We start from the raw sequence: 26142 nt of genomic DNA, 5'->3' as shown, positions 1-26142 counted from the left end.
GATCTAATTTTGAAGGGAATTAACTAAAAAATGATTCAATGTCAAAATGACATCTTATTAGAAAAATCTTACCACATATATAAAAATATATGTGTGTGTGTGTGTGTTTGTTTTTTGTTTGTTTGTGAGTCCAAAGACTCCGGTGACGGAATGCGAACAGCGTCCGCTGTCGCCATGGTAACAGCGCCTCAATAATATGTCTCACCTGTATGAGCTGAAGTCTGATTTAAAACTCAGCGTTATTTTTTCCTTCATTAGTAAACAAAAAAAAAGGGTGTCTGCTGTTAGATTAACAATTTAAAAAAAATGTCTACCGTGTCATCGACTGATATTTAACGAAGAAATGTACGCGTTTCACAACCCGGAAGAACAACTGTACGCTTTTAGCTAGCGGTGATGGAGGAAGGGTAAGAGACTTAACTTGTCCTGCTCAGTTAAGCTGCTTTATTCTTTATTTTTTTAATTTATTTGAAGGACAAGCACAATAATCCAGCTTGCCCTGTTATCATTAGCTGTGTCCCCCCCCAATAGGATTAAATGTGTGCTTAAATCAAGCTAATCTCAAATCAAACACATTTATTGGAACACACACAATGACGTACTGGTATTTATATTTATAATAGTAAAGTTTTTTCTACAATTTCATACTTCTGCTGCACATTAATACAGAGGTAAATATTTTACTTTTGCAATCAACAATGTATTAAATTATGATATGTCACTATAGGTTTAGACAAGACATTATTGACCTTCATGAACTTCCCAGCTGTTTAAAATTGTTTCCATCTTTAACAGGACCAATATTTAAGTTATTCAATAACTATAATACAAAATACACACAGTTATACACAATAAGTACTCAAACACTTTACACTTTAAATACAATTTTTACACCCTGATATTGCTACTTTTACTTAACTAAAATATCTGAGTCCTTCTTCCACTGCTGCTCAAGGTGAGCCAGAGAATATCTCCTTTGGAAACAAAGGCGATGCCTGAAAATGTCCAGCTCCATTAGAAAAGTGAGACAAAGAGAAAAATCACCCCTTAAAGCCAGAGGAATCCAGAGAAAGTAAGCTAGGTTATCTTCTCCTTCAATCTGTTTTCATAGTTTGTTGCACAGTTTTAAATTTGCTTCCCTGAAATGGCAACAAATCACCTGATAAGCCCGTTTATTTATTTATTTCTTTGTTATCTAGTCCATCTCATGATCTCAAAAGACTTCTGTCCCTGCTTGCCAAAACTGAGCCCAGACAAGAGGTGAGCAGCAAAAAGTGACGCCATTCAGGGGAAATGTGTCTAGACCTTATGATAACGATACTAACTGGCTAATATTTCTTCAGGTTCGTGTACATATTATCGCGTGAGACTCTTTGTGTTGTAGGTGGCAGCGCTGAATCATATTAAGGCATCCAGCAGGGGATCCAGCAGATCACAAGCCATGCATCATCAAAAAGACGCCAGCAGACACCAGACTGAGAGTGACATTGAGAGTGAAGCCTCTGAACTGGAAAAATTCAGGTTTACTTTTCAGCTTCATGGAAGATCTTAGAAGAAAATTCCACCTCATAAAACCCCAAATGTCTCAAATGTTGTTCAAGAACCTTAAGAAATAAGATAGCTTGAGACTTGCAAAATTTCCTTTGAGTCACGAAGAACCAGCTTTTAAGAACTGAATTAATTTAATTCAAAATATGCAATGCCACGCCTCACATTTTCTACCTATTTACAATTCCAATTCACTTCCAGCATAACTTACAAAGAACAAAGATGCTTCAGTAGCCACCCTCAGCATAAACTCTTCTCTGATATCTTTGTGTCTTTGGTCAGGAACCGACTCTGTAGGTAAAAGTCCCAAAAATAGCATTTTTGCCATTTTAACACAGATGGCTGGAGTCACTAAATATAGTTGCTTGTTTTATAGTGAATGGCTTGATCGTGCAACATCAGAATCAGTCCTTCGGGTTCTCATCTGCCTGCGATTACTTATCAGAGATCCTCAACATCAGGTACAACTGAATAAACTCTTGGTTCTTCTGCTACCTGCCATTTTAATAGTTGTTATATATTGAATTAATACATACACATTTAATATATAAGATTCAAAAGAGCAAATGCCTTTTTTATCTCCTGCTTTTAGAAAATTCTACATCAGCTCCAGGGCATCAGTTTGCTTGCCAGGGTAAAGTCTCCCCAGGATTTTATGGTTTATCCACTTAAATCTCGTGTTGACCTCCCCATCCCTGCTCTGTTTTTTTTTTTTTTTTTTTTTTTAAAGTATATGGAGTCGGTAACCACCAGGTACATATCATGTGGGGAACAGGCATTTTCCGTGCAAAACCTGGTCACAATGACCTGTGAGTAGCCTGATGGAAATTATCACAGAACAACTTTGATACATTTGTCTGTCCTGTGTCTTGTCTTTATCAATGCTGGCTTTGTTTATTACTCTGCAGACATATTTCAGAAGCTGTCTGCCACTGAAAATCAAAGGACCTGGGTCATCGCGAGTGGCGCTCACAAGGTGAGTGATAGTTGCTGATAACATCTATCTTTTTTTTTTTTCCACTGCTCAGTTATTATATGTGCATGCAGCCTGCCTGTTCATGAAACACACTGTAAATTCCTCTCATTGGATAAAACACTTAGGATTTATATCCTCTTGTGGCTTCACATTGACAAACCTTACATTTTAAACTTTACAAATAAGTTGGTATCATCACACATTCTTGTGCGTTTTCTCTCTGTATAATGTGGGCTCTAATAAATGATACATTTTCTAGACTCTGGGGACGCTCCTCTCAACAACAGACAGCAGTGTGCTGCTGGGAGCCCTGCTGGCACTAGGCACCTTGGCTGAGAGGTAGAGACATATTCCATTTAATGCATTAAATGTATTTATGATTTAGTGTTTAGCAAACATTTTCTTTATTGCAGCCCAGAATGCAAGGAGGAGATTGGACAGCTACAGATAGTGGAGAACCTACTTATAATACTGCAGGAATATGACATGCTGTCAAAGAGGTTAGAACATACTTATCTGTTGATGTGTTGTCTGCAATGCAATCAGATAAAATGTTATGTCTGGTTGTTGTGGTCATTTGTGGGAACCAAGCATTTATTTGTACTGATAAAAATGGCTCATAAAATATGGAAAGGAACAAGATTAGATTAAAATGGTGATGAAGGTTGTAACACAAAACAAGTCTGTAACAGTAACTGAAATTTGCATTAAGTTTCTACAATCAATGAAATATGTGAAGTATTCCCATGCAGTATTTCCTGCAGGATGAGCGCAGAGCTGCTGAGGCTCCTGTCACCAGTCCGGCAGGTGAGGGAGCAGGTGAGGGAGCTGGAAGGGCTTCCTGTGCTGCTGAGCCTGCTGCATGGCCAGCACTTGAAACTGCTGTGGAGTCTGGTCTGGGTCCTGGTCCAGCTCTGTGAGGATCCCGACACCAGGACAGAGATCCGGAACTGGGGAGGGGTGCAGCAGCTGCTTTGGCTGCTCAACAGGTTGTTGAAACTCAGCGGTGTATTTGAGTTTTAAGTTACAGCCAGTTGTGCTTCTTCCACAGTTACAGTCTAAGATAAAACAGATCCCCTTTTACTGACGAAAACAGAGCTTAAACGAAACTGCAGAACAGCAGCTCATACTTTTCTCATACTGCAGATTGATAGCGTGTTTCTTTAGATCTGGGTTTTATAGCAGAAGGCCTACATTAGAAACCAGGGTGTGGAATTGGAAAGACATTGGTGTTTACCACACAGGGTGGGTCTATGGAAAAATATGTTTCTGGTTACATAATTGGAAATGTAGGATGAAGCGACTTTAGACTTGGAGTTATAGTAAAGTTAGCATACGTAAGGCTGGTAATTCAAAATTGCCTGTTTTCAGTAGCCAAACTTTACTCAAGTGTGTACTAAAGTGTAACAATGTTAAGTTGATGAATATCAGGAGTAAAAAAAGGAGCATTTGTGAAGTGAAGACAATTCAAATCTATGCTGTGTGCTTCATGGCACAAACTAAAGTAAATCCAGGTGCTGGGATCTCTTACCTTCACAACTAGCTTTGCCTGTTCTGTTTTTGAAACAAAAGGTTAACAAAATGAACACTACAACTACACTAAGTGTGACCACCAACACAAAGCTTTGTTCTGACGACAAAAACATGCAGGAAAGACGTGCTGTTATTTTTATAATTTATCACAGTGACATACAAAATAACGCTTACAGTGACAGGCAGTATGTGTGTGATCGCTCTTCAATCGAGACGCTCCCCAGCGCCAACGCTGCTGGTCGCATCCAGAGGGACTACGTCAGAGAGGAACTTAGCCCACAGGAGGAAGTGGACAATACCAAGGCTCTGCTGTCAGGTCAGGGAATGTTTTATCACATCTCATTTAGGTCTCTAAAAAGTGTTACTGCACAGTAAAGAAACTCCTTCCCCCAGAAGAGTCTTATCAGCAGCTGAGAATGTAAACATCTCTTTCCTGAAGTGAAAATCCAGACCAATGAAATGAGGCCTTTATCTGTGATTTTTGGAGATAGTAGTTGTAAATTCTAGATGCCTGAAGCTGCCACAGCAAAAATAAAGATCCGTTTTGGCGCAAAATTCATATATTGTAATTTAGAACAGCTCTTTTAGTATCCAAAGAAAAGTTTTATGTTTTACTTTTAAAACAGAACAGGGTCTCCTGGTTGGTTTTCTTCTCTGGTTTTGAGAGAGAGTATTTTTTCTTCACAGCTGCTCAGAGTATCAGACTTTAAAAATTCCATGTATTAGTTATTTAATTAAGTCAAATTCCTTTTCCAGCCTGTTGTACAGCTTTGACTGAGCTGAGTCTGGATGACACATCTGCTCACCATATTGTGCAGGTGAGAAAAACACAAATATGTGTGCAGCCCACATGAATGTATATTTGCCTTATACATTTTTTTTTCTCAGGAAAATGGCATCTACATAATAGCAAAGTTGATTTTACCAACAAATTCTGAAGCAAATTTCACATCTTTGCAGGTATATTATTATTACATCTTTAAATGTACTTTAAATTAAAATAATCATGCAAATGAAGATGCCTTAACTCCCCTGTTTTGTAATCTGCTGGTCTCTTGGTAGCGCTATGCATTTCGGACGCTCCGATTCCTCTTTAGCATGGAAAGAAACAGGAATCTGTTCAAGAGGTGATGTCACATGATTGAAAACTTTATAAACTAGTGATCTTTAGTTTGTCTTCTTCAAGCAAAAATCATTTAAAACTAAGTCCTGTTGGCCATCTGCTTTGGAGAGAGATCTCGTTGAATGCTCTCCATTCCTGTTACGTAATGTTTTATCCTTTTCAGGCTCTTTCCCACAGACCTCTTTGAGTTGTTTATTGATGTTGGCCATTATGTGCGTGACCTCGCTGCCTATGAGGGACTGCAAACCAAAGTTTTACTCTACACTGTAAGAAAACAGCATCTAAATTAATTCATCTGTTTATTCAGCTGCTTTTGTTTTATAAATAGCAATATTACTGTTTTGTCATTTTAAAAAAAATTTTTAGGAAATATTTTTTCCTATAAAATGATAATGTGCACTTATCTAATGCAGGAAGACGAAATGGACAGTCTCAGAAAAGGGATTGAGGCTGTCAACCAGAACCAACCTCCCCTTAAAGTAATCAATGGTTACGCCGTGCTGGACCATCTGGGCACTGGGGCGTTTGGAAGCGTCTTCAAGGTGTGATGGCATTGATGGTTTGTTGCCTGATGCAGGAGCACATGGCATACATGTCCCTGATTTCAGTGAAGTTACTTTATGACAGGTCCGGAAGCTGAGCAGCCAAAACCTTACTGCACTGAAGGAAGTGAACCTGCACAACCCGGTCTTTGGCAAAGACAAGAAGTCCAGAGACAGTAACGTGGAAAAAATCATCTCTGAGCTAACAATCATCAAAGAACAGGCATACATTCTCCATTTTTATAGTGAAAGTCAATTTAGTAACACATAATGAGAATAAGTAAGATTGTGTGTTTACGTCTTGCTTGCTTGTTTGTCTCTAGATGACACACCCAAATATTGTTAAATATTACAAGACGTTTTTGGAAGGTGAGGATAATATCACTTTCTTGTCCTTCTATACAAGGTGGCAGTAGAAATCTAAAAAGAGTCGACCTCTATGGCCCATTTTCAGGTGACAAGCTGTACATCGTGATGGAGCTGATCGAGGGTGTCCCGCTGGCTGAACATTTCAATTCTCTGAAAGAGAAACAGCAGCAATTCACTGAGGACAGAATTTGGAATATATTCATACAGGTAACAACGGCTAAAAGGAAAAAATCTCCCCTTTAAATAAAATGTAGGACAGAAATCAATTAAAAGAGCTAACTTGAAAGGGTACTTGAGCTCCTCTTAAAGGACTTGTAGGGATATATGTTATAAAAATACCTGGAGCATTACACTAGTCTCAAATGAAGCACATTTGTTTGTTTGTTTTTTCTTCCCTGCTGTGCTCACTGCCAATTGTTTCGGATGAAAGCCTAAAATATTAATGTAAATACTTTCCACTGCCGAAGGAAGCTGAATGGAAACATCTTCCTCAGCGCTTTTAACAACTTAATCAGTAATGGCTGTTATGTCTCCACGCTCCTCCAGATGTGTCTGGCTTTGAGGTATCTGCACAAGGAGAAGAGGATAGTCCACCGTGACCTCACACCAAACAACATCATGTTGGGGGAGAAGGACAAAGTCACCATCAGTGAGTGTGCATTTCATAGTCTGCCACACTTCCCTTAACCCTAAACCTACACTTCCTGTCGGGTCTAATCACGGCCTTCTGCTTGAAGCTGACTTTGGCCTGGCGAAGCAGAAGCAGGAGAACAGCAAGTTGACGTCAGTGGTTGGCACCATCCTTTACTCCTGGTGAGGAAACTCACTCTGAGCGTCCGTTAGTCTATAAACAATATACAGACAGTCCAATCTGCTGCTCTGGAGTTTTTCACGGCACTCGGGCACATTATGGATATTTCAGTCATCCTTAAACGTTTGTCTTTAAGACTACATTTTCAGTAAAATTGAATTCCATCAAAATTGAAGACCTATTGTGGACTTATTCAAGGTCTTTTCTTTCTTCCTGTAAAACCCTTTTTGGGCTGACTCTTACCTTCACCTTAAACTGCATCGATCTAGTTGTCCGTTCTATCAACACTGTGATGGGCAGAACCAAGGATGCAGTCGATTTAGGTGTTCCACTGTCAATTCTGGCCATTTATCTGACACAGCTCCCTATGAAGCCACAACAGACTCAGTACATTTTTTCCACATATGGAATAGTGATTCACAGATTCAGGGGTAGGGGATCTATAACCGTCCTCATGAGTTAAACTTCGCAGAAGTTTATGTTTTGTGTTGTAGTCCAGAGGTAGTGAAGAACGAGCCGTATGGTGAGAAAGCTGATATCTGGGCTTTAGGCTGCATCCTCTACCAGATGGCCACTTTACAGCCTCCGTTCTACAGCAGTAACATGCTGTCACTGGCCAGCAAGGCAAGACACATTTTTCTCCCAACTTCAAAAGTTTTTCTGCGAGTCATCAGTTACTGACCTTTTCCCTCCTTTTTCTTTCCTGTAGATCGTCGAAGCCGTCTATGAGCCGATTGAGGAAGGTGCATTTTCAGAGAGAGTGACAGACATGGTCAGATGGTGAGACTCTTATTTTGAAATGATGATATGGTCTGTGGTTGGACCTGCAGAGTTTTTTAAAAGTAAAACGGCCACTAGTTTTACTGAATCTGCAAAGATGCAAAAATGCCGCTCAGTTAGATTGATCTACTGATGATATTTAGCTGAGTGGAGTTTAGATCATTCAGGTTATTTTTGTATACCAGATTTATTCATTAGCATTTAAAATAAACAAACTACTTGACTCAGTGATCATCTCTATCTGATCCACTTTATAGTATTATTTTTGTGCTTTCATTCATTCAGATAAATAACTGCATTTAATTAAAAGCACTCAACGTTTTAACACACTCGTATAAGATTCTGCTCTGTTGGGGACAACCGATCAGGTGTTTGAGCTCAGACGCAGACCAGCGACCGGACATTGTGGACGTCAGTTCCAGGATCTCTGACCTCATGATGAAGCTGATGGACGGCCTTTACACTTCCCAGAATGCACTGGAAAGAAGGGCAGACAGAGACAGGAAACGGGCGCAGAGGTACTTCCTGGAGAGACACAAAAGCAGGATGAACTGCAGCCTCTCAAACCAGGTAATTAACATTTTTAAATCTGAAAGAATCTTTCGACAGCCATAGAAAGGTACATAGAAAGGTACTGTGAAACTGAACCTACAAATTCTTAAATCATTCTCTGATATTGTTAACTATTTTGGTGAATATTTGGTTTTTGAATTAACAATGTCTTTCTATTATTTCAGGAAAAGTCTTATGTGAAAAATGAATGCCCAGCTCTGCATTCTTCTGCCTCCAACTCAACCTACAGCGAGCAAATCATCTGTCAAGGTCACTGTCTGATGCTGCTCAGGATTCATCACAGGCTGGGAAAGTTTCAAATTTACAGTGAAACCATGTTTTAAAAAACGACGTGTCTGTGTTTAGACGCTGCCTCAGACGATGATGTTGAACCATCTCTTACCAAAAACAACCCCACTGCCTCTGTAGGACACCGAGGTCAGTTCTCTCTTCATCAGGATGCTGGGCAGCAACTTTTAATCTCACTAACTACATGTTGACATAACAAGAACTGTGTTTTTTGTTGTTAACTGATTAAACCGATAACCGACCGATTAAATTATTGCAGACAAAGGGAGACAGTTTGGATTTAAACAGTCACTAACAAAGCAGTTTTTATATAGCAATAAATCCATTTGCCACTATTTTCAATTGAACTTTTATGGTTGATTTTTTTTTTTTCTGGATTAATTCAGGCTTTTCTTGCTTTCAATGAAAGGTCTGAATCACAGTACCTGCAGGACAACTGATGAAATTCTCCCAAAGTAAGTGAAAGAGCTCACATTTCCTATTTGTGGATGACTGTTTGGGAAGAAATTCTTGATATGATTAAGTAGTAGATTCTTCTCTGTGAATAATCTAAGAAATGCTCATTCAAAGTAACGGCAGCCGCTTGTTGTTACGTTATTATTATCTACAATTATCTATTGACCTCCCTTTATCACTTCTTTTTCTCAGTGTGGATTTTACTACAGCCAAGATTAAACCAAGGCCAGGTACTCTCCAAACTAACATGAAAACCCAACAGTGTTTTGAAATACCTTGTCAACTGTTACCCCAAATAAATAAAAAACAGCCCAACTTTTAAAAGTGGAAACATGATAAATTTCTCCCACAAACGACTTCTGTCCTGTTTGTTTAGCCTTCGTCAGTCACTCTGTTTGGTTTTAATCTTATCTCAGTGTCAGCTGGAATCTGTGTGTCCCAGAAGAAGCTCCGACAGATTGATGATCCCAGCCAGAAGCTCCTCATGCAGCTGCACAAAATCATCTACATCTCTCAAGTACAGTACACTCAAGTACAACCATGTGGTTAAATCCCATGAGTCCACATATACTCTCAGTGACGTGTCTGCAAACAGGCCCTTGATTTTTATCAGACAGCTGACCCAGTTTCACATTGGCAGCAGCATGAAAGTGTAAATGTATTGCCTTTAAATTGAATTATCTTCATTTCATCTCCAGCTTCCGCCGGCTCCGTGCCACAACATCAAACGTCGGGTCATTGAAAGATTTAAAAAATCTTTGTTCCACTGTGGAAGTGATCCCAACAGCCTGAAAATGGAGCTCAGCAAGGTCTGCACTGTCGCCTCACAGCTCACCTGCACATTTAGAGATGAGAAGGAGAGATGGGTTAGATCAACAAGGAGATCTCGTGAAAATGAGCCTTTATTTGCATCCACCCTCCCTCCTACATAAATCATGTGGTCACTGCGTAGGCAGGGATAATTCACTTCCTGTAATTTTAGACACGCCAGATGCTCAGGCTCCAGGGAGGACAGTGTCGGCCCACCGCTGAGATCCAGACTGAAATACCTCAGCAGCTATCAGATGGATTGCTGAGACTGAACTTTGTACAAACATTTGAGCTCCTCAGAAGATGAATCTAACTGTGATCTCCTTATTTTTATTCTGGTGCCATCATGACGCTGAAATGTTTCGAGAGCTGCTGGAAGAAAATTTCATGTTCACCTCACAATGATTGTATCCAAGCTTGAAGTGAATTAATCCAGATAATAGTTTCTGTTTAGGGCTGATCAAGGTGACAAATATTAACATGTTTAAGTCAGCATTTAGGTCCTTGGTATTCAACACCTCGGCGCAGCCACACAACTGCTGGCATTGCTGTCAATTCTTACTCTTGCTTGTTAAAATGGCCAAAACAAGTTAAAAGTCTTGTTTGACTGTAGTCCACAATAGTTTGTAGTCTGAGTTGATCCGGCAGGTGTATCTATACCTGCCAAACTGGTGAGATTACACGTTTATAGACACAAATCCAACTCTACAGTGTGTCACCGGTTAACTCACCTCCTTTCATTTATAGCGCAAAACCGCAAAATGACAATCCCCCTGTTTGTTCCCTGCAGCTTCTCCAGGCCTCCCCAGAGCTGATGGAATTAGACTCATCCAGTTCAGACTGGTGGCCTCTGATGCACAACACCACAGGAGACGCCTTCACTGCTGACAGCACAGGTAAAGACAGTGTAACGTTACCACAGACGCTCTTCACTCTCCACATCAGATAAACAACGCTGACAACGACGGCAGAACGACGTCAGATGGCTGTATCAGTGTGATCTGGCTCATCCCTCGCTGTCATTTACTAGATTGTCATCAGATGGGCTGCAGCAGGAGAGGAAGCAGTGAGCAGGAAACGGCGCCCTCTGGCCTCAACTGCTGCAATTTCATTGTTACATATCAACGTTTTTTTGTGCCCACTAAGTGAAAGAGTTTGTTCTTTCCCAGGTGATGGGAATCTGAAGGAAGGAGTGACCTATCAACAGATGCAGGTCAGTTTCTGTCAGAAGATTATTTTCACCAACACATTAAATAAGCTCCTATTTAAACTGTTCATTTTATGTAATCAAAAGTGACGTGCTAATATCGAAGGAAATATGCCCAATATTTATTTTTTTAAGAAATATATTTGAAGCATTGTGTTAGTATCCACTTTATGATCATATTAAACATCTGTCTGTTTCCCTCACAGGGAATCATCGAGGAGCTGCTGGAGGAGAGCAGCTACTATAAAACAACAAACAGCAGGTGAGCTGACGATTTTAAAACACTTTCAATAATCATTGGTTAGTTGGTCACGTAGTTTTATTCAGTCACTCAGTTATTTTATTATCACTTGAGGCTAATGTGGCTAAATAAGTCCAGTGTTATTCTACGATCAGGGTTGGGGTTAAACATAATTTATTTCCTTTTACGTTTCTGTTATTGGCAAGCAGTTTGCAAATGTTAGAAATGGTTCTAAGACATTTTTTAGCAGTTTCCTGAATTTGGTCATTTATTTGTGTCACCGTCAGGAGCACGATGAAAAGAAGTGACAGAGAGAAGAAGTGATGGTCTGTATTTATCATCAAAGATCACAGAAGCAGCTGGAGAAGCTTCACGATGTTGGTAAAACTTATTTAGAATGGTTTTCATTTATAATTGGTTCATGTCCAATATATAAGGATATGTAAATCCTACAGAAGAACATGGATTACTTTGTACCTCATCTGTTGACAACTTGAGATGAGATGGTGTCACATGTTTTATATGTCACCACACGCCTCCCTCTTCTCACGAACTGGCTGTTTGTACAAATGTCATGGGACTATGCAACTCTCCAAACATAATTTATTACTTTTACGCTGCATTTGCTTGTATGTGCTTCTAATGAAGGTTATTTATTTCTGTTAGTTTAAGTTCAGAACCGAGCATCTGACCCATTTTAAGCCCCTCCTGCTTTAGTCCAAACACACAGGCCTTTATCTGAGGCCTTCAGCCGCTCTGCTCGTGTGAAACTTTCCATTTTGTTTTTTCAGGTTGGTCTGAGTTTTGTGCTGTTGGTTCTCCGGTCCAGACTTTTAAGACAGTGTTTCTAGTGGCACTGAGCCAGTTTCCTCATTCACTTCACTTTGGAAGAGCTGATAAGAATTCACCTTAATTCACCATCAGTTCTCACATAAAAGAGTGTTTGACCAAAGCTTAGGCAAACCTGAAAACCAGGTCAAATGTTTTCACAGTTGCTTTGAGCTAACATGCTCCCTGAAATATTTTTGATATTATACATTATTGTTTGTAATTCTCTGTACACTTTTAAACGCTGAGCGCAGCTGAAGATGAGCTCTCTTGTGCACTTTGATCCAAAAAGGAAACAGTCATTATAGACTCTATAAAGAATAGTGAGCTATTTTAAAGTCATATATCAAATAAATACCTTTTAACGCTGAAACCATTTGTCATGCTGATATAAATCTTCAGCTGACTTTTTCCGCACTGGAAGTGAGTGATCTGGATCAAATATACAGAGTGGATGTTGAGCAGATGTGTTGAGCAGGATGTAAGAATTTATATATTGTATATACATTTCCAGATTTTGGAGCTTTCACTTCTTTAGACAAACATCTCATTTACCGTGAATAACATTTAAATAATAAAGCTCAGGAGGAGGATGATTGTTTGATTGAGCTGCCAGTGTTGTGTCATCGCTGGCTAAAAATAAGATAAAAGTGGCGGAGTACATAAACTATCACCATCCAAAGGGCAAACCTGAGTAAAAGTATGGAGCTATTTCACCTACAGGCAGCTTGAGTCTGGAGGTGCTGATGAAGGGTGCCACTTCTTCCTATTCCTAAATAAATCACTCATCCTGAGGTGTCGTTCCAGATTACAGCTGTCACATTTATATGGAATCTATACAGGTGGATGCTTACTGAGGAGCTGATATATAAAAGTATTCTGAGAAAACTGCCCTTTTTTGACTGACTGAGTTTTGCCGGTTAGCTGCAGTGCAGCCTCTTACACGCTCCCTAGGGGGCGATACAAGCCTTTTGTTTTGAGAGTGGGCCAGCTGGCCTGGAATAACTTTAACACAAGAAGGAGTGAAAGAGAAAATACGAAACAGCAAAGCGGAAACCAGTACAGTTGACTTTTAATAAAGCGGGACTGCGATGGAAGATCTTCTAAGTGAAAAATTATGATAGATATGTTCACACTGGAGCAACATGGATGAGAAAATGAGCTGATGAACATTTGTAGGTCCAGGTTGATAGATTAGTCAAATATGTAAAATTCGCATGGAAAAAGTCCAGGAGGCACAGATGAGTTCTTACTGGACGGAAGTTGTCTGTTTCTGCATTTATAGTAAAGAGTTTATACATGTAGATTATCAACATCCTTCTTTTCACAGACTACATGTTTTAGGCACAAACGTAATCTGATGTTTTTATTAATCTGCTTTCCTCCCCCTCAGACCACATTTCCCATAATCCTTTTTTCAGCTACATTTCGAATCAAATGTATTTTGTGTTATTGTTCTTCTTAATATTTCTACAATACATCGTATTTTAATGGAGCAAAAATTAATTTACAGCTATGTGTGACCAGGCGTCGATCACGACCTTGTTTCTTTTTGTAGTAAACATGTTTATACAGCGCTCATCGAAGTAAGGTATCAAAAAAGTGTCTCAAATATCTCAAACAATATCCAGCCCTGTTAATATCTGTAAATATACATTCTGGGATTAAAGGTTTGCAGCTACGATATATGTGTATGAGCTTACTTCGGTGTACAAACTCTTTATACTTCATACTGACAACAACAACAAAACAAAAACAAAAACAAAAAAAAATCTGATTTCCAGATTAACGCACGAATTTTCCAGACACCCACTGACCAACAACAAGCTGATCATCACCACATTATTTGTTATTGATGCACTTTGTGGTGTTTGTTTTTTTTTTTTTTTTTTTGAGTTAACTCAGCTCCATCACTTTGTGAACTTACACTTCCCTCTTTCTTTTTACAAAAGCGGCACAAATGGACACATCAGGTACAAACGGTCAAACTTTGAAAGGCAAAAAAAAAACAAAAAAAAAAAACAAAAACAAAACTAACAATCATGTCTGGAAAAAGTTCAAAAAAGTCCATTCAATATATTTTCTAACTTTGCTATGCTAATTCTAAAGGCTTTGTTATTTAATGAGGTAAAATTAATCTGTGTGATTTCTCATGCAAATATAAATACAGTAAAAACCAGAAGGACAGCTGAGAGCAATTCCCAACGGCTGTGAGGTTAAAAAATATAACTGCGACTGATTAAGACATTACTGCATTACTCTTTTTTTCACGGCTGCAGGTTGGTCTGAGATCTTTCACCGACAGCTCTGTGACCAAAGACTGAGGTAAGAAACTAGTAACCGTTTGGACTGCATCTGTACGTTTTGTATAGCGAGCGGTTTCTCTGGGAAGGAAGACGGAGGAAGTGTTCTGGGAGCAGCTTCAGAAAAAAAGGAAGCGGAGGAGTTCAGGAGACGGCGTGCGCGTGCTGGCCGCCATTTTGCTTTCGGCTCTCCTCCGACTGTTTCTCCAGGTTCTGCAGGTCCTCCAGCATCTCCTCGATCAGGGGAGGCATGGAGCCCGGGATCTCCATCTTGAGCGTCACCACCCTCTCCGCCCCTGTGGAAAGCAACACGACGCGTCGTTATGGAGCGTGCACACTGAAGCCTGAATCATCAGAATTCGGTACCTTTCTCTGTCTGGCCTAGTTATCTTTTTTTGAAATAGAAGACAAAATGCTGCTTAGAAATCCGTTTAAACGGAAACCTCCAAACTCAGAAGTGCCAAAAACTGCAGTTCCTTGAACGACCACCTGAGTCAGTCCCCGTAGATTTCCACATTAAAACGCTCAACTTAACTTTGTTTGGTACAAGACTCATAACTAACTGTATGGTGTGAATCTGATACAACACACCGGTTAAAGACTCAACGTATCATTAAGGACGTGGACATTTTGAATGATAACGAGGTGGGTTTTTTTTTGGACCCAAACCACCATCGGAAAACTTGAAAACTTTTTTCCAGCTAGTCCAGTTTCTGACCTTTAGCGCTGATGCTGCGCAGGTCTGTGATCTTCATGAGGGCCTTGGGGAACATGAGGGGCATGCTGGGTCGCCTTTTGCGGGAGTAGATCTTCAGCGCCTCCAGCAGCGGCTCCTGCAGGACCTCCACCTTAGAAGGCTCTTCCAGGTCCTGTCGATCTGTCCGCACACAGAAATGGAGAACACGTGACAAGACTGCTTCTTCAGGACTATGAGGCGTTAACTGGCGCCAAGTCTTTTCTGGTTTTACTTGAACCCGAGCTCTCGTACCTCCAGAGACAAGGCAGATGGCGCTGAGGAGCCCGCTCTCCGTCTCGTCCATCTCCAGCGGCAGCAGCTGGCCGGCAAAAGTGAAAACCTGATCTGTCAGCGGTCCAAATCCAGCATTGTGGATCTGAGTCCGGGTCAGGGTCAGCCCGTCGGAGAAGGTCATGGTGTCCTGGTCGGGAGTGTAACGAGTGCAAATCCTCAAAATCTGAATGAGAGGCAGAGAACAGAGCGACACACATGAAGATATTAAAACTACGTCCTGTGTAGGTTTAAATAATCACTTTATTTTGAAATAATTCTTATTGTAAAAGGCTGAAACTTCATCATATTATTAATCTCTCATGTTCCCTGTCAAATATGTACATCGGTAATATTTTAGAACCTTTATCTTTATACTTCAACAAATTTCACATTAAGAGCCTTCATGTGATTCAGAGCAAGTGCTTTAAAAACACAAAACACTTAAAATACACTTTTTCCTCACACAGTCAATAAAGAGGAAAGTTTTCAGTCAGAATTTGTTGTTGCTTTTCAACACTTCATACTTCCGCAGAACTCAGTTTTCACTTGAAACTGCATTCCTCTAAACTGGATTAGGACGTAACGTTAAAATGACATAACACGTGTAATGAAGGCGTGTCTGTACTGTACTCTAACGGCACATCAGGCACGTGGTGCGAAATGTTTCTACTACGTCTCCTCCATGTGACAAATTGCTCATTTCCTTTAAATGCCAGGCACATGTGCTGTTGTTGTGAAGAGCTCACAACTGTACAAAGAGCCAATGGCACAAATGATGCTAGAAACACGAACAATGCCACCTCAAGACCAAACCTCGATGAGAAAAAGTGTATTCAGTAATTAAACAATCTGACCAACGGACGGGAAAATGAAACACTAATTGTGTGTATGTGTGTGTGTGTGTTTGGGGGGGTCGTGGGTATTTTTCATATTTCAGGATGCTCTTTGTTATTTTGCTGACGTACTCTAGGTGGCAGGAAAAGAGTGACCACACGAGGAGAGCTCAGAGAAGGCGCGTCCTTGAATGCCTCATCAAAAAACGTGACAGAGCTCATGTTGGTACATGGTGCTCCCAGGCCGCTATCGAAGGGTGTCAAAGTGAGTCATCACACGTCAGCGGGACTACTGAGGATTTAGAGCAAATATGCAGCTCCCTGACAGCTGCTCTCCGTCTGCAAACTATCAGGAATGTCAGCTGAAGGTGAGGCCGAGGAAAAAGGCAGGTGTGAAAAACTGCTGTGAAGTCAAAACGCTTTCAAAAAGAAAATCAGACATTTAGATTTCACTTCTGTTCATTGACTCTGCCGAAAACTGTCCCAGGAAGGACCCACCAGGATGTCCAGGCAGGCGGCTTTGAGCAGGGTGATCTGGTCGGCGATGGTCAGGCCGGTGAATCCGGGTACACGTTTGGCGAACTCCACCACCTTGATGATGCACTTGGTGGCGAGCTCGCTGAACTTGTCCCACAGCCCGAGGTCCAGCTGGATCCGGTGGTCTGAGCTGGAGTTCTGGATGGAGGAGGGAAAAAAATGAAAGGATTAAAATGAAGCACCAACACTAACGATGGCAGCAGCCAAGTTCATGTTCGCCTTGAGCTGCATTTACTTTGGCCACTGGGGGGCAGCGCAACAAGTCGTACAGCATGCGGAAGTTGTTACCAACATGTCAGTAAACAGCTGTCTGATACTGTGTAAAAACTTAGTAACAGAAGACACACCCTCATTACCGAAGTAAGGCCGTATATCAGTGTCTCATACTGTAATTACAGATACACTCAAAAACAAAATAGTGCTTTCGAGCTATTGTGTTCTCAATTTAAATTGTGCGTTTATTTTAAACCAGGAAGTTCATTCTGTTCTTTCGCAGACAGTTTATCATTCCTTATGCATTTTCTATCATGACTCATAATTCAGTCCTCTGACTTCGGTCGACTTGTCAAACCGCAACGTGACACATTCATACATTCATGTACTTCATGTACTTGTACAGAGGGCACGCCTCAAACTGTTACACCAGCTGGGTAACTGTACTGCGTCGCACTGGGAGGGTTTCCTTTTGTGTCGCCGAGGGACGGGCGGTTTTTCCTGATTGTAATGGATGTGTGTCCCAGTTTGCATGAACACGATGTACTTTCGGTGTGGTTATTGTTGTTGACGATGCAAATCTGCCCAATGTTAACCGCACAGAAGCATTTAGCCAGAATTTCCATCTTCACCACCAGCGGCCGTTACAACCCTAACCCACAATAACAGCAACAACAACACACATTTCCATGAAGTTTGCAGGTTTGGCTTCATGATCCGGCTCCAGTGTTTTTGTGGTTCAGACAACAAAAACACGTTAAAACCAAGCTGGACGTTCTAAATAATCTCTCTCATGACTTTTAGTCTCATTCGGTTAGACGTTTAGACTTTTGACTAGAACAGTTCAACGTAAACACCTTTGGAAAAAAACGCTTAACCAAATAACTAAATAAATGCTAACCAACTAAAATGAACAATGAACAACCTCAAGGCTCTGATTTCTTTAGAATTCAAAACATTTCCCAGAACTGAAAACAGAAAAATATTCTAATAAACCATTATCAAATATTGAGTTCAGGAGAGTTAACATGCTGATCTGCTGATAAAATCTACTGTTTCCAATTTTCAAAATGTCAAAATATTAAACCATATTCATGAATATAATTAAAATAAATTATCAACACAGCTCTATTCATCTCTACTCAGTAATATTTGGCTTCAGGCTGACATCAAAAGTTTTGTACAACAAATTGAAGCATGTGTTGAGCCACTCGGAGCGTCGAGCCCTTGACCTTTAACGAACAAGGCAGTCTCTGAACTCTAATCACATGTGGAGTATAAAATCTCCTCCAGCTGCTGATCACAGCACACGTTCCCACATTTCCTAAGAAGTTTACAGAGCTCGTCTTTTGGAGCCAGTTTGTCCCAAAAAAGGTTTGAAACTTCAGTTAAATGAGACATATTTTGGGATTTTTTTTTTGTGTTTGATCAACAATGTCTCCTTGAAATACGTATCTGAATCTAATCGATCTCACCGTTGTGTATTTTCCCAGCTGACACAGAGAGGGGAAGGTCTCCCTGTGAGCTCTGCAGATCTTCTCCACGATCAGGCCCAGCTCGGCCGTCAGCTCGTACGTCTCCATGATGGTCATCTTCACCGCCTCTTTCTTCCCCTTCCTCCTGTTCCTGTCGTTCCTCACCGCTGGAGGAAAAGGACGACGACAGTTATAAAATGTTTAGGAAATCAATAAAGAGACACTCAGGCTACGACAATCTTATTTTCTCGTCCATGCAGTTCAAAGACTCAGAGAGGAGCAACTTAATCGAATCATTTCTACAAAAAAAAAAAAAAGAGAGCCTGTTTTTATACTTGATGTTTCCAGTTTATTGGATATAAATGCATACAAATGCTCGCTTTGGCAACAGTCCTGCAATAAATCTGACTGAAACACACAGAGGTCCAGTTTACAAACTGATAGATATTATTAACAGCCACTTAAATGATTAAGTAGTCCAACAATAAGAAATATCTATACCCTCTTGGTGTGACAGTAGTTTTATACCTTAAAGGTGAACTACGTTGCATAAATGAATCAAATCAGTTTATTCAGAGAACCAAACCGACTCAATTTTATAGACCCTCAATAAAGAGAAAGAGAAAATAAACAGCAATGGATCCTGCTAAAAGTTTAATAGTCTGAGCAGCTGGTTTGAGGTTTCTGCATATTTTCTTTTTTGTTAGTTTTAGTTTTATCACCCAAGTTTAGATAAGACAGTCGATCTGCATTCAGTGGAGGTGAAGGGAGTCTAAAAATACCAATAACCAACTGAACAAAGCCGACAGTCAGCAGATTTCACTGGACTCGGATTATCAGTTTCACATTGAGCCGGGCAACGCAGCCTAACCAGGTTAGCCTTTTATAATTGCTGCAGTAACAATGTCAGCAGCGTGTTCCACTGACTTGGCTTAGGCAACTACGCACATGTCAGGGGAGCTTGGGGATTATGCAACACCTCCGTCGCCCTGAGCCCACTCCTCCTCCTCTCTCTGGATGCCCTACATCCAGTCCTCATTGTGTAAACATACCAAGTCAGCTCGCATTACACAGCGACTGAAGCAGCCAGCGAGCAGTTACATTTCATCCATCTGCCTGTTACATGTGATGTATTTATGTAACATGTGTGTCTGAGCGAGGACGAGGAGCCACACCAACATGTGGCTGGGTGGATCCTCCGCCAGCCGCCCTATCACAGCCTTCACATCCCGCCACATAACTCACGCTCACTTATCTAGGTCACTGCCCTTCTGGGTTTCACAGAGTTTGACTTTGTTTCCCGCGTACAGTCGGGGCGCTCGAGTGCTGCTGGAGTTCAAGTCCTCCTCACTGTCAGGCAAATCTGAAAAACCACAGATGGGCTGACGATACTTAAATGCTGGATTTTTAAAATGCTTTTAACTGAGTAAGAAATCTGAACACTTCGTCCAGTGCTGCCAATAAAAAAAAAATATAGTTTAATTCTTGTGTTTTTTTAAACGAATATTATTGTTGTGTTGTTGTGGGAAACGCCCCAAAGTCTGAAGACAGCTTATCGCTCTGACTGCGTGGAAATAATTAAAGTCCAGTCGGAGATGAACAGTTCAACATCCAGAGTGTCTGTTATCAGTGGAGTGTGTGTGTGTGTGTGTGTGGGAGGGGGGTTGAGCTCTCTGAAGAGTATCTGAAAAAGAGAAATGACTATCTCTGCAAATAAGTCTAAGTCTGCAAATAAAATGTGTTTTGAGAAAGCTGAAGGAAGTCAGAGAAAAAGGTGTTCTGTGCTAATTTCATTTTTCTGAATAAAAGCTGAATAAATAAATTATTTGGGAAATGAATCCTGACAGCTCATGAAAAGTTGTTTTGAGGTACACAGGTTTCATATTTAATCAACCTCAGCCAGCTTTTTTTTTTTTCTTTTAGATTCCTGCCTGGGAATTTTAGTCTAATCTTACTAAAAGAAACTATTTCAGTCAGGTATTAGTCAAGCCAGTCAAGAAAAAACTGCCATTTTATGTTTTTACTCATCAGATTACACTGAAACAGGAAGCAGCTTTGTAGGAAGTGTCTGGCCTGTTCCTGGTTTGGTCGGATGGTGTCAGTTGAAGGGAGATATCAAGACATGGATGATTTACATTTATACATTATTCTATTTTCCTCATTACTTCCCTTCTGCATTTAGTTTTTCAATCTTTATCACATCCTCATGGTTATAAAAATAGCCCCAAACATCAGTAGACGTCTCTCTCCCAGGCCCTGTGGCTGTCAAGGAAAACTGTAAAATTAGACAAAACATGGGGACGCAGAAAAAATGTGATGGTCCTTCAGATTATTCGTAAAAACTAAAATGGAAAATCAGATCAGGCTCCAGGGAGCCAGCTCAGACTGCTGGAAACACAAACCTTTGTCAGCTTTCCTTAGAAGTCAGACTTCAAATGGAAGCTCATCTTTTGGTGCGAGTCTATTGTTCGACGCAAAAAAAAAAAAAGAAAAAAAAAAGGGTCTTTGTGAGGTCTTTGTGAAGTGAGATTTAGCCTCGACTGTTTTCATCGATGACATCACACGTTCACACAGTCAGTGATGCGCCTTAGCATTAACAGTTTTCCTACTATTTTCTTCCACTGTTGTGTTTTCTGTGTACTTTGAAGAGTCAGACATTAAACTGGCTCTGCAGAAACACAAATGGAAAACAGATGATTCAATCATTCACAGCTATGACGCTGCCCTCGCAGTCACCTCTTGGGAAAAGAACAGCCACCATCCACTCCCTGCTGTCTCACCCTGTCCTCGAAGGTGTCATAGTTTGCTGTACGTGTATTTCCCCCCCTGAGGACGGCGGATGTCTAATTTTGGCTAAATGATTGCGGTCAGACACTTACACTCTTTCGACATCCCCACAGCGAAGCACCGCTGCAGCCGGCAGTACTGACAGCGGTTCCTGGTGATCTTGTTGATGATGCAGTTTCTGTCGCGGTGACACGTGTACACCATGTTTTTCTGCACGCTGCGGCGAAAGAAGCCCTGCAGCGAAGATATTAATGATGTAACAGATGGAGGAGATCATCCTCCCTGATGTGACAGATGATGATGAAACATCCTGTATGAACGTATTCTGCAGAAACAGCCTGAAATAATTATTATATATCGACACATTTCATGGTGAACTTTGGGATTAATTGTGTGGGAACGCCAAAACTGTCACACTAAAGTGCCAATTCTCCCCTTCTGATCAAAATTCATAATATAATTTAATATATTTATAAAATTAATTTTAATGTGACATTTTTCAGTTTCAACCATTCTGATTTTATCTTGGTGTATTTATTTTTCCTCTAACTATTTTTACTGTTTTTGCATCAAAGAATTTTTTTTTTAATGTGTAAAAACTAACTCTTACGTGTTGTCAAATCTGCCAAATCAGCAAATTCAGATATAAAATTTTGTTACTTTCACTGATAGTATGTAATATAATAATAATAAAATATATTCATAGTAACATTTCAGGACATCCATGAAGCAAAAATTATAAAACGATAGAAATCATTAAAGGGCCTGTTTGGAGTAATAGCAGATCCAGATCAGTTTGTCAAAGACTAAAAAATTTATTTATTTCCAAATCCAGGAAAGTTGTGTGAGAACTTCCTCCTGCGAATAACAAAAGTAAAAATTACACAAAGCAGGAAGTTTAAAGTCAACCCCGACTGCGCTGCAAAAAAATGAAGCTGCTAAAGTGATATTTGCATCTTCACTGAGCAAAGACGATCCATTAACCTATTCACTTGCTTTTATTTACCCTGTGAGCTCTGTCGCCCCCCCAGCGTGACACACATACACAAAAAAAGGCCTGTGCAGCCGAGCGCAGGCCCGATCTGTTACCTTGCAGCCTTCACAGGCGCTGACTCCATAGTGGTAGCCTGAGGATTTGTCTTGGCACACAAAGCAGGGCTTATAAGTGCGGGGGGGAGGAGGCGGTGAGGGGGGGCTGGTGAAGAGATCGTCGGAGCTGGAGCTGGAGCTGGAGCTGGAGCTGGAGCTCTGGCTGCCCACGGCTGTAAAACCAAACACACACTCAGTATCAACCAGCAGCGTGCTGATCTCGGGCTGATCTGACGAGGGGGGGGCGTTCTGCCTTCTTATCAACAGCAGTCCGGGCTGCAGCGTGTTTCTGACACACAGTTTATGGGGGCAATTAGGGAGCTTTAAAACCCTTCAGCTCCAGACTGTGTCAAAGAAAACAGCTGAAAAGTATCCCAGTTAAAATCCTCTTTACAGCCATCATTAATCCTGAGATGTGCATTTTGAAATTCGCTGACTTAAAGAGCACACGTGTGGTTGAATGTCAATAAATCCGCTGAGACATGACGGACAGTTTTCTTCATGAAAGCCTCTAAACTTTACCCAAAAAATACAAATGCTCAACAGCAGCATGATGCGTTTACGTCCCCCAGCTCACGTGATGGTGGTGTGATAGTCGCACTTTGTCTAAGCATTCATTATCTCCAGGGGTTGAATCGTCCTGTCCTGATAAAGGCTCGCTGAAGCAAGAACTAATAAAGGCTTATTATCTTATCTCGTGTCTTTTCCACATAAAAGGTAAACATAATCAAAAATGTTCAATAAAAGGTCAGCCCTGCTTGTTTAGACTTTACAGTGCTGATGTAAATCCATTCAGAAAGGGTAAAAAAAAAACAAAAAAAAAAAAACAGCATTGTATTTTCAAGTTGAGAAGAAAACTAACTGCACACATCCATCAGTTTCATAAAGCTGCTGTGAGATTTCCAAAGTCAAGTGGAGTTATTTCCTGACAAGCTTTTTCCTGCTGAGGACTTTAATTTGAAGCTAAACTGATGGGAAACAAGAATTCCTCCTACAGATGATATATAATAATATATCTGCACTTCAGCTTCAGGAACTAAAAGCCAAACAACAGTGGGAGCTGTTTCCACAGACCTGCTGGGACGAGTCTTTTTAAAAAAGTCCCCACTCTGACTATCTACAGCACGACTTTTTTTTTCCCTCCCTCCATCACTCCCAGCAGGAAACCGTCCCACTTAAAAAAAAAAAAAAAAAACACTTTTGAGTGGAGACTTGCTCCTCGCCGGCTGTCCGACCTCCTTCAGACAGAGAACGAAGGGAGACGTTTTGAAAAGAGGGAACAAAACGAGAAAAATCACTCGCCTCCATCCCCTTGAACCCGTGGCCTCTGGGTGAACCTGGACTCGGCGGGTCAAACGGGGACACCCCCATCAGACCGAGCACCTCTCCCAACGCAAAACAATGCAGGAGCAGGCAGCGAGCCCAACTGACTGATGAGAGGCGGCGAGAGGGAGGGAGGCGAAACAGAAAGTGTGTGTGTGTGGCGGGGCGGGGGGGGGATTAACCCCTCCACCCCAATTTAGATGGTGTTATTTGATGTACCGTGTGAGTCAAACATTCGAACCAACAAAGGATCTCTGGAGGCTGAAAGATAAGAAACAACAAAGGAGGAAAAATACGAGCAAAAAGTAAAAAGAGAAGGAAAACAGAAATAAAAAGTTGTGAATGTTATTTACAGTTGCGGTGATGACGAGAAGGAGAATTCAAGCTAAAGCCTTCGTTCTGTTCTCCGTCATCATCATCAAACATTTATACTTCACAGATGAAAGTTCTTTCCTTTATTTCCTGTCTTCTTTTGCTCGTATTGCTTAATTAGTTTGATGCAGCAATTTAATGAGTTAACTCAATAATGATCGCCATTTTCAGCCCCAAAGTCTCTTTTATTTAAATTCTAATATTTTTCAGGATTTTTCAGGATTTGGAGTCTTGCTTGGACAAAAAATGCCAAAGAGGACGGGACGAAACTTATTGAGAAGAAATAATCTCATTAATCAAGAAAATGGTGTGCTTTTTTATTTCATTTTTTTTGTATATTTTAGTGACATTATAATCTCAATCATTCTATTTCATAACTGTGTTTGTTAGTGATTAATAATAAAAAGAAATTGATGGGGTCAGGGTAGACATCAAAAATATGAATTTTCTCTTGTAAGATAGTTTAGTTAGTTTAAATTTGAGAAGGAAATATAAAATTATGATCATATTTTTCATACGTCACTACAGCTTAAGAGAATTCTAACATTAAGCATAAAGATAATTAAATGATAACAATTAGTGTTTCACTCGTGTTTCGTTTGACGCATTTCACAGATGGATCGTGTAATTTTGTTATGTTTTTACGTTTCCTGTACTCTCACGAAAGGATCCCAATATTTGCAGTCTGGCTCTGACCTCCTGAGCTGGTGACCGTCCGGTGAACCCGCTGTGACCCCGAACTGACCGGCCCTGCCCCGTCCCAAACACAGACCACCACGCTGATTCTGGACTCACACACACTGTTCCCTGTTGTCAGCGGCAGAGCCCGAGTTCACGCATACCGAATGAATACAAATCCACAAGCAGCATGCAAATATTCAATCATTCATCATCTGCTATGCTTTTATTTTTGCTACAAAGGTCATCATGCAAATATTTTATATTATTCATGATCCAGAAGTAGATGCAGATTCAGAAAACTAAGATTTCCCAGCGAAGGCGACCCCAGAATGAAACAGTAGTCTAGTGTGAGTTTCCATTCTGCTTCCCTGCATTAAAGATTCACGCTCATATTTAAAAGTCCTCCCATTAAGTGTCCTGTCGGTTTGATTTTATGACTCCTTACGTGTTTTTAAAGCATTAAAAGTCCTCTAAGCTGATTTATAGCCTGAAGAGTCCATTTCTTTGAAAGCAAAACCTTTTTTTATTTATTTATTTGCCTGGTTGCTTCTGATGATCCTCTTTTAGTCTCGTTTTACTTTTAATGTCTTCTGTCATTTATTTGTCACTGTTATTTACTATTCTGTAGATTTAATTCTATAGTTTATTTAATGAAAATGGATTTATTGAAGCAGGTCATGGAAAAGTCTCCATCCCTTGGGTCTGGTCTATAACTGGAAGTAAAACCTCTCCTGGAGGTTTCCAGGCCGTGAATACACCTGCTGTCATTCAGTTTTGCAGAGATTTTGGAAAAATTTGGGTCAAACTTCTGATTTTTAATCCCCATATTTTAAATAAAACCAACCCAGATTCAGACAATGGCGTTAGATTTGTTCTTTTTTGGATGATTCTGGTTATTTAGGAGCATCTTTGGGATATTTCAGTCCAGTCAAACATCATCAGCTTCCACCTACATTGAGAGCACCGGCGCTCCTGCCAGTCCGGCTCCACCAGCTCGGGAAAGAAGGCGACCAAATCCCGGTCCTGGTCCTGGTCCTGGTCCTGGTCCTGGTCCTGGTCCTGCAGCATGCACACGGGGCTGGAGGAGCTGTAGAAGTCCACGATGTCAGCCGGACCGAAGGACTGAAAGTCCATGTAGTCGAACATGGTCCTGTTTCAGCGAAGTCCGCCTGCAGATCCAGTCCGCATTGGGATGGATGGAGGGACGGATGGAGGGACGGATGGGGGTGTGGAGGGTCTGTTTAGGATGGGGGGGGGGGGTCCCTCAGCACTGGGAGGTTCGTGTCCGTCTTCCTCTGAAGTTTGATGCAAACTGAGTCTTAAGACTATAACATGGCCGTGGTGCGTTCAGGGAGCCGTGTGCGCTCCCGGACAAACCTGCGCTGACGCACCGGAGAGACTGAAAAACGAAACAAAACAAAAATCCAGATCTGGA

The 26142-nt window shown here is 40.8% G+C and overlaps 2 protein-coding genes across 2 annotated transcripts; one reads left to right on the top strand and one right to left on the bottom strand.

The window, feature by feature from the left end:
* The first annotated feature begins 150 nt into the window (after window positions 1–150).
* nek10 (NIMA-related kinase 10) lies at window positions 151–13741 on the top strand. The gene is made up of 34 exons (XM_029503835.1): window positions 151–177; window positions 1385–1521; window positions 1750–1845; window positions 1925–2009; window positions 2141–2182; window positions 2279–2357; window positions 2457–2524; window positions 2784–2863; window positions 2938–3024; window positions 3289–3513; window positions 4234–4373; window positions 4814–4875; window positions 4946–5017; window positions 5120–5184; window positions 5344–5446; window positions 5594–5722; window positions 5808–5945; window positions 6046–6091; window positions 6177–6298; window positions 6638–6740; window positions 6829–6904; window positions 7397–7526; window positions 7612–7682; window positions 8051–8252; window positions 8420–8504; window positions 8601–8672; window positions 8953–8998; window positions 9192–9229; window positions 9416–9516; window positions 9698–9808; window positions 10600–10705; window positions 10979–11022; window positions 11223–11278; window positions 11545–13741. The coding sequence occupies exons 1-34, from the start codon at window positions 151–153 to the stop codon at window positions 11579–11581; spliced, it is 3081 nt and encodes a 1026-aa protein (XP_029359695.1). The 3' UTR covers window positions 11582–13741.
* Window positions 13172–26142, bottom strand: LOC115044869 (retinoic acid receptor beta-like). Its single transcript, XM_029504168.1, has 8 exons — window positions 25661–26142; window positions 22332–22504; window positions 21335–21476; window positions 18456–18622; window positions 16729–16905; window positions 15377–15581; window positions 15107–15265; window positions 13172–14684 (listed from the first exon to the last, which is right to left on the bottom strand). Exons 1-8 carry the CDS (start codon window positions 25851–25853, stop codon window positions 14533–14535), a joined length of 1368 nt encoding a protein of 455 aa, XP_029360028.1. The 5' UTR covers window positions 25854–26142; the 3' UTR covers window positions 13172–14532.

This window comes from Echeneis naucrates, chromosome 6 (assembly GCF_900963305.1).
Source record: "Echeneis naucrates chromosome 6, fEcheNa1.1, whole genome shotgun sequence".
NCBI classification, from domain to species: Eukaryota; Metazoa; Chordata; class Actinopteri; order Carangiformes; family Echeneidae; genus Echeneis; species Echeneis naucrates.
The sequence above is the reverse complement of the archived record's forward strand: the minus strand, read 5'-3'. Positions and strand labels throughout refer to the sequence as shown.

Coding starts and splice junctions, on each gene's coding strand:
- nek10 (XM_029503835.1), top strand. CDS start 151: ATGCGAACAGCGTCCGCTGTCGCCATG. Junction 1,846..1,924: donor GTCAGGAACCGACTCTGTAG/GTAAAAGTCCCA, acceptor CTTGTTTTATAG/TGAATGGCTTGATCGTGCAA. Junction 2,358..2,456: donor AAACCTGGTCACAATGACCT/GTGAGTAGCCTG, acceptor ATTACTCTGCAG/ACATATTTCAGAAGCTGTCT.
- LOC115044869 (XM_029504168.1), bottom strand. CDS start 25,853: ATGTTCGACTACATGGACTTTCAGTCCTTCGGTCCGGCTGACATCGTG. Junction 21,477..22,331: donor GCGCCTGTGAAGGCTGCAAG/GTAACAGATCGG, acceptor TCTTCGCTGCAG/GGCTTCTTTCGCCGCAGCGT. Junction 14,685..15,106: donor GCGCAGCATCAGCGCTAAAG/GTCAGAAACTGG, acceptor TGCTTTCCACAG/GGGCGGAGAGGGTGGTGACG.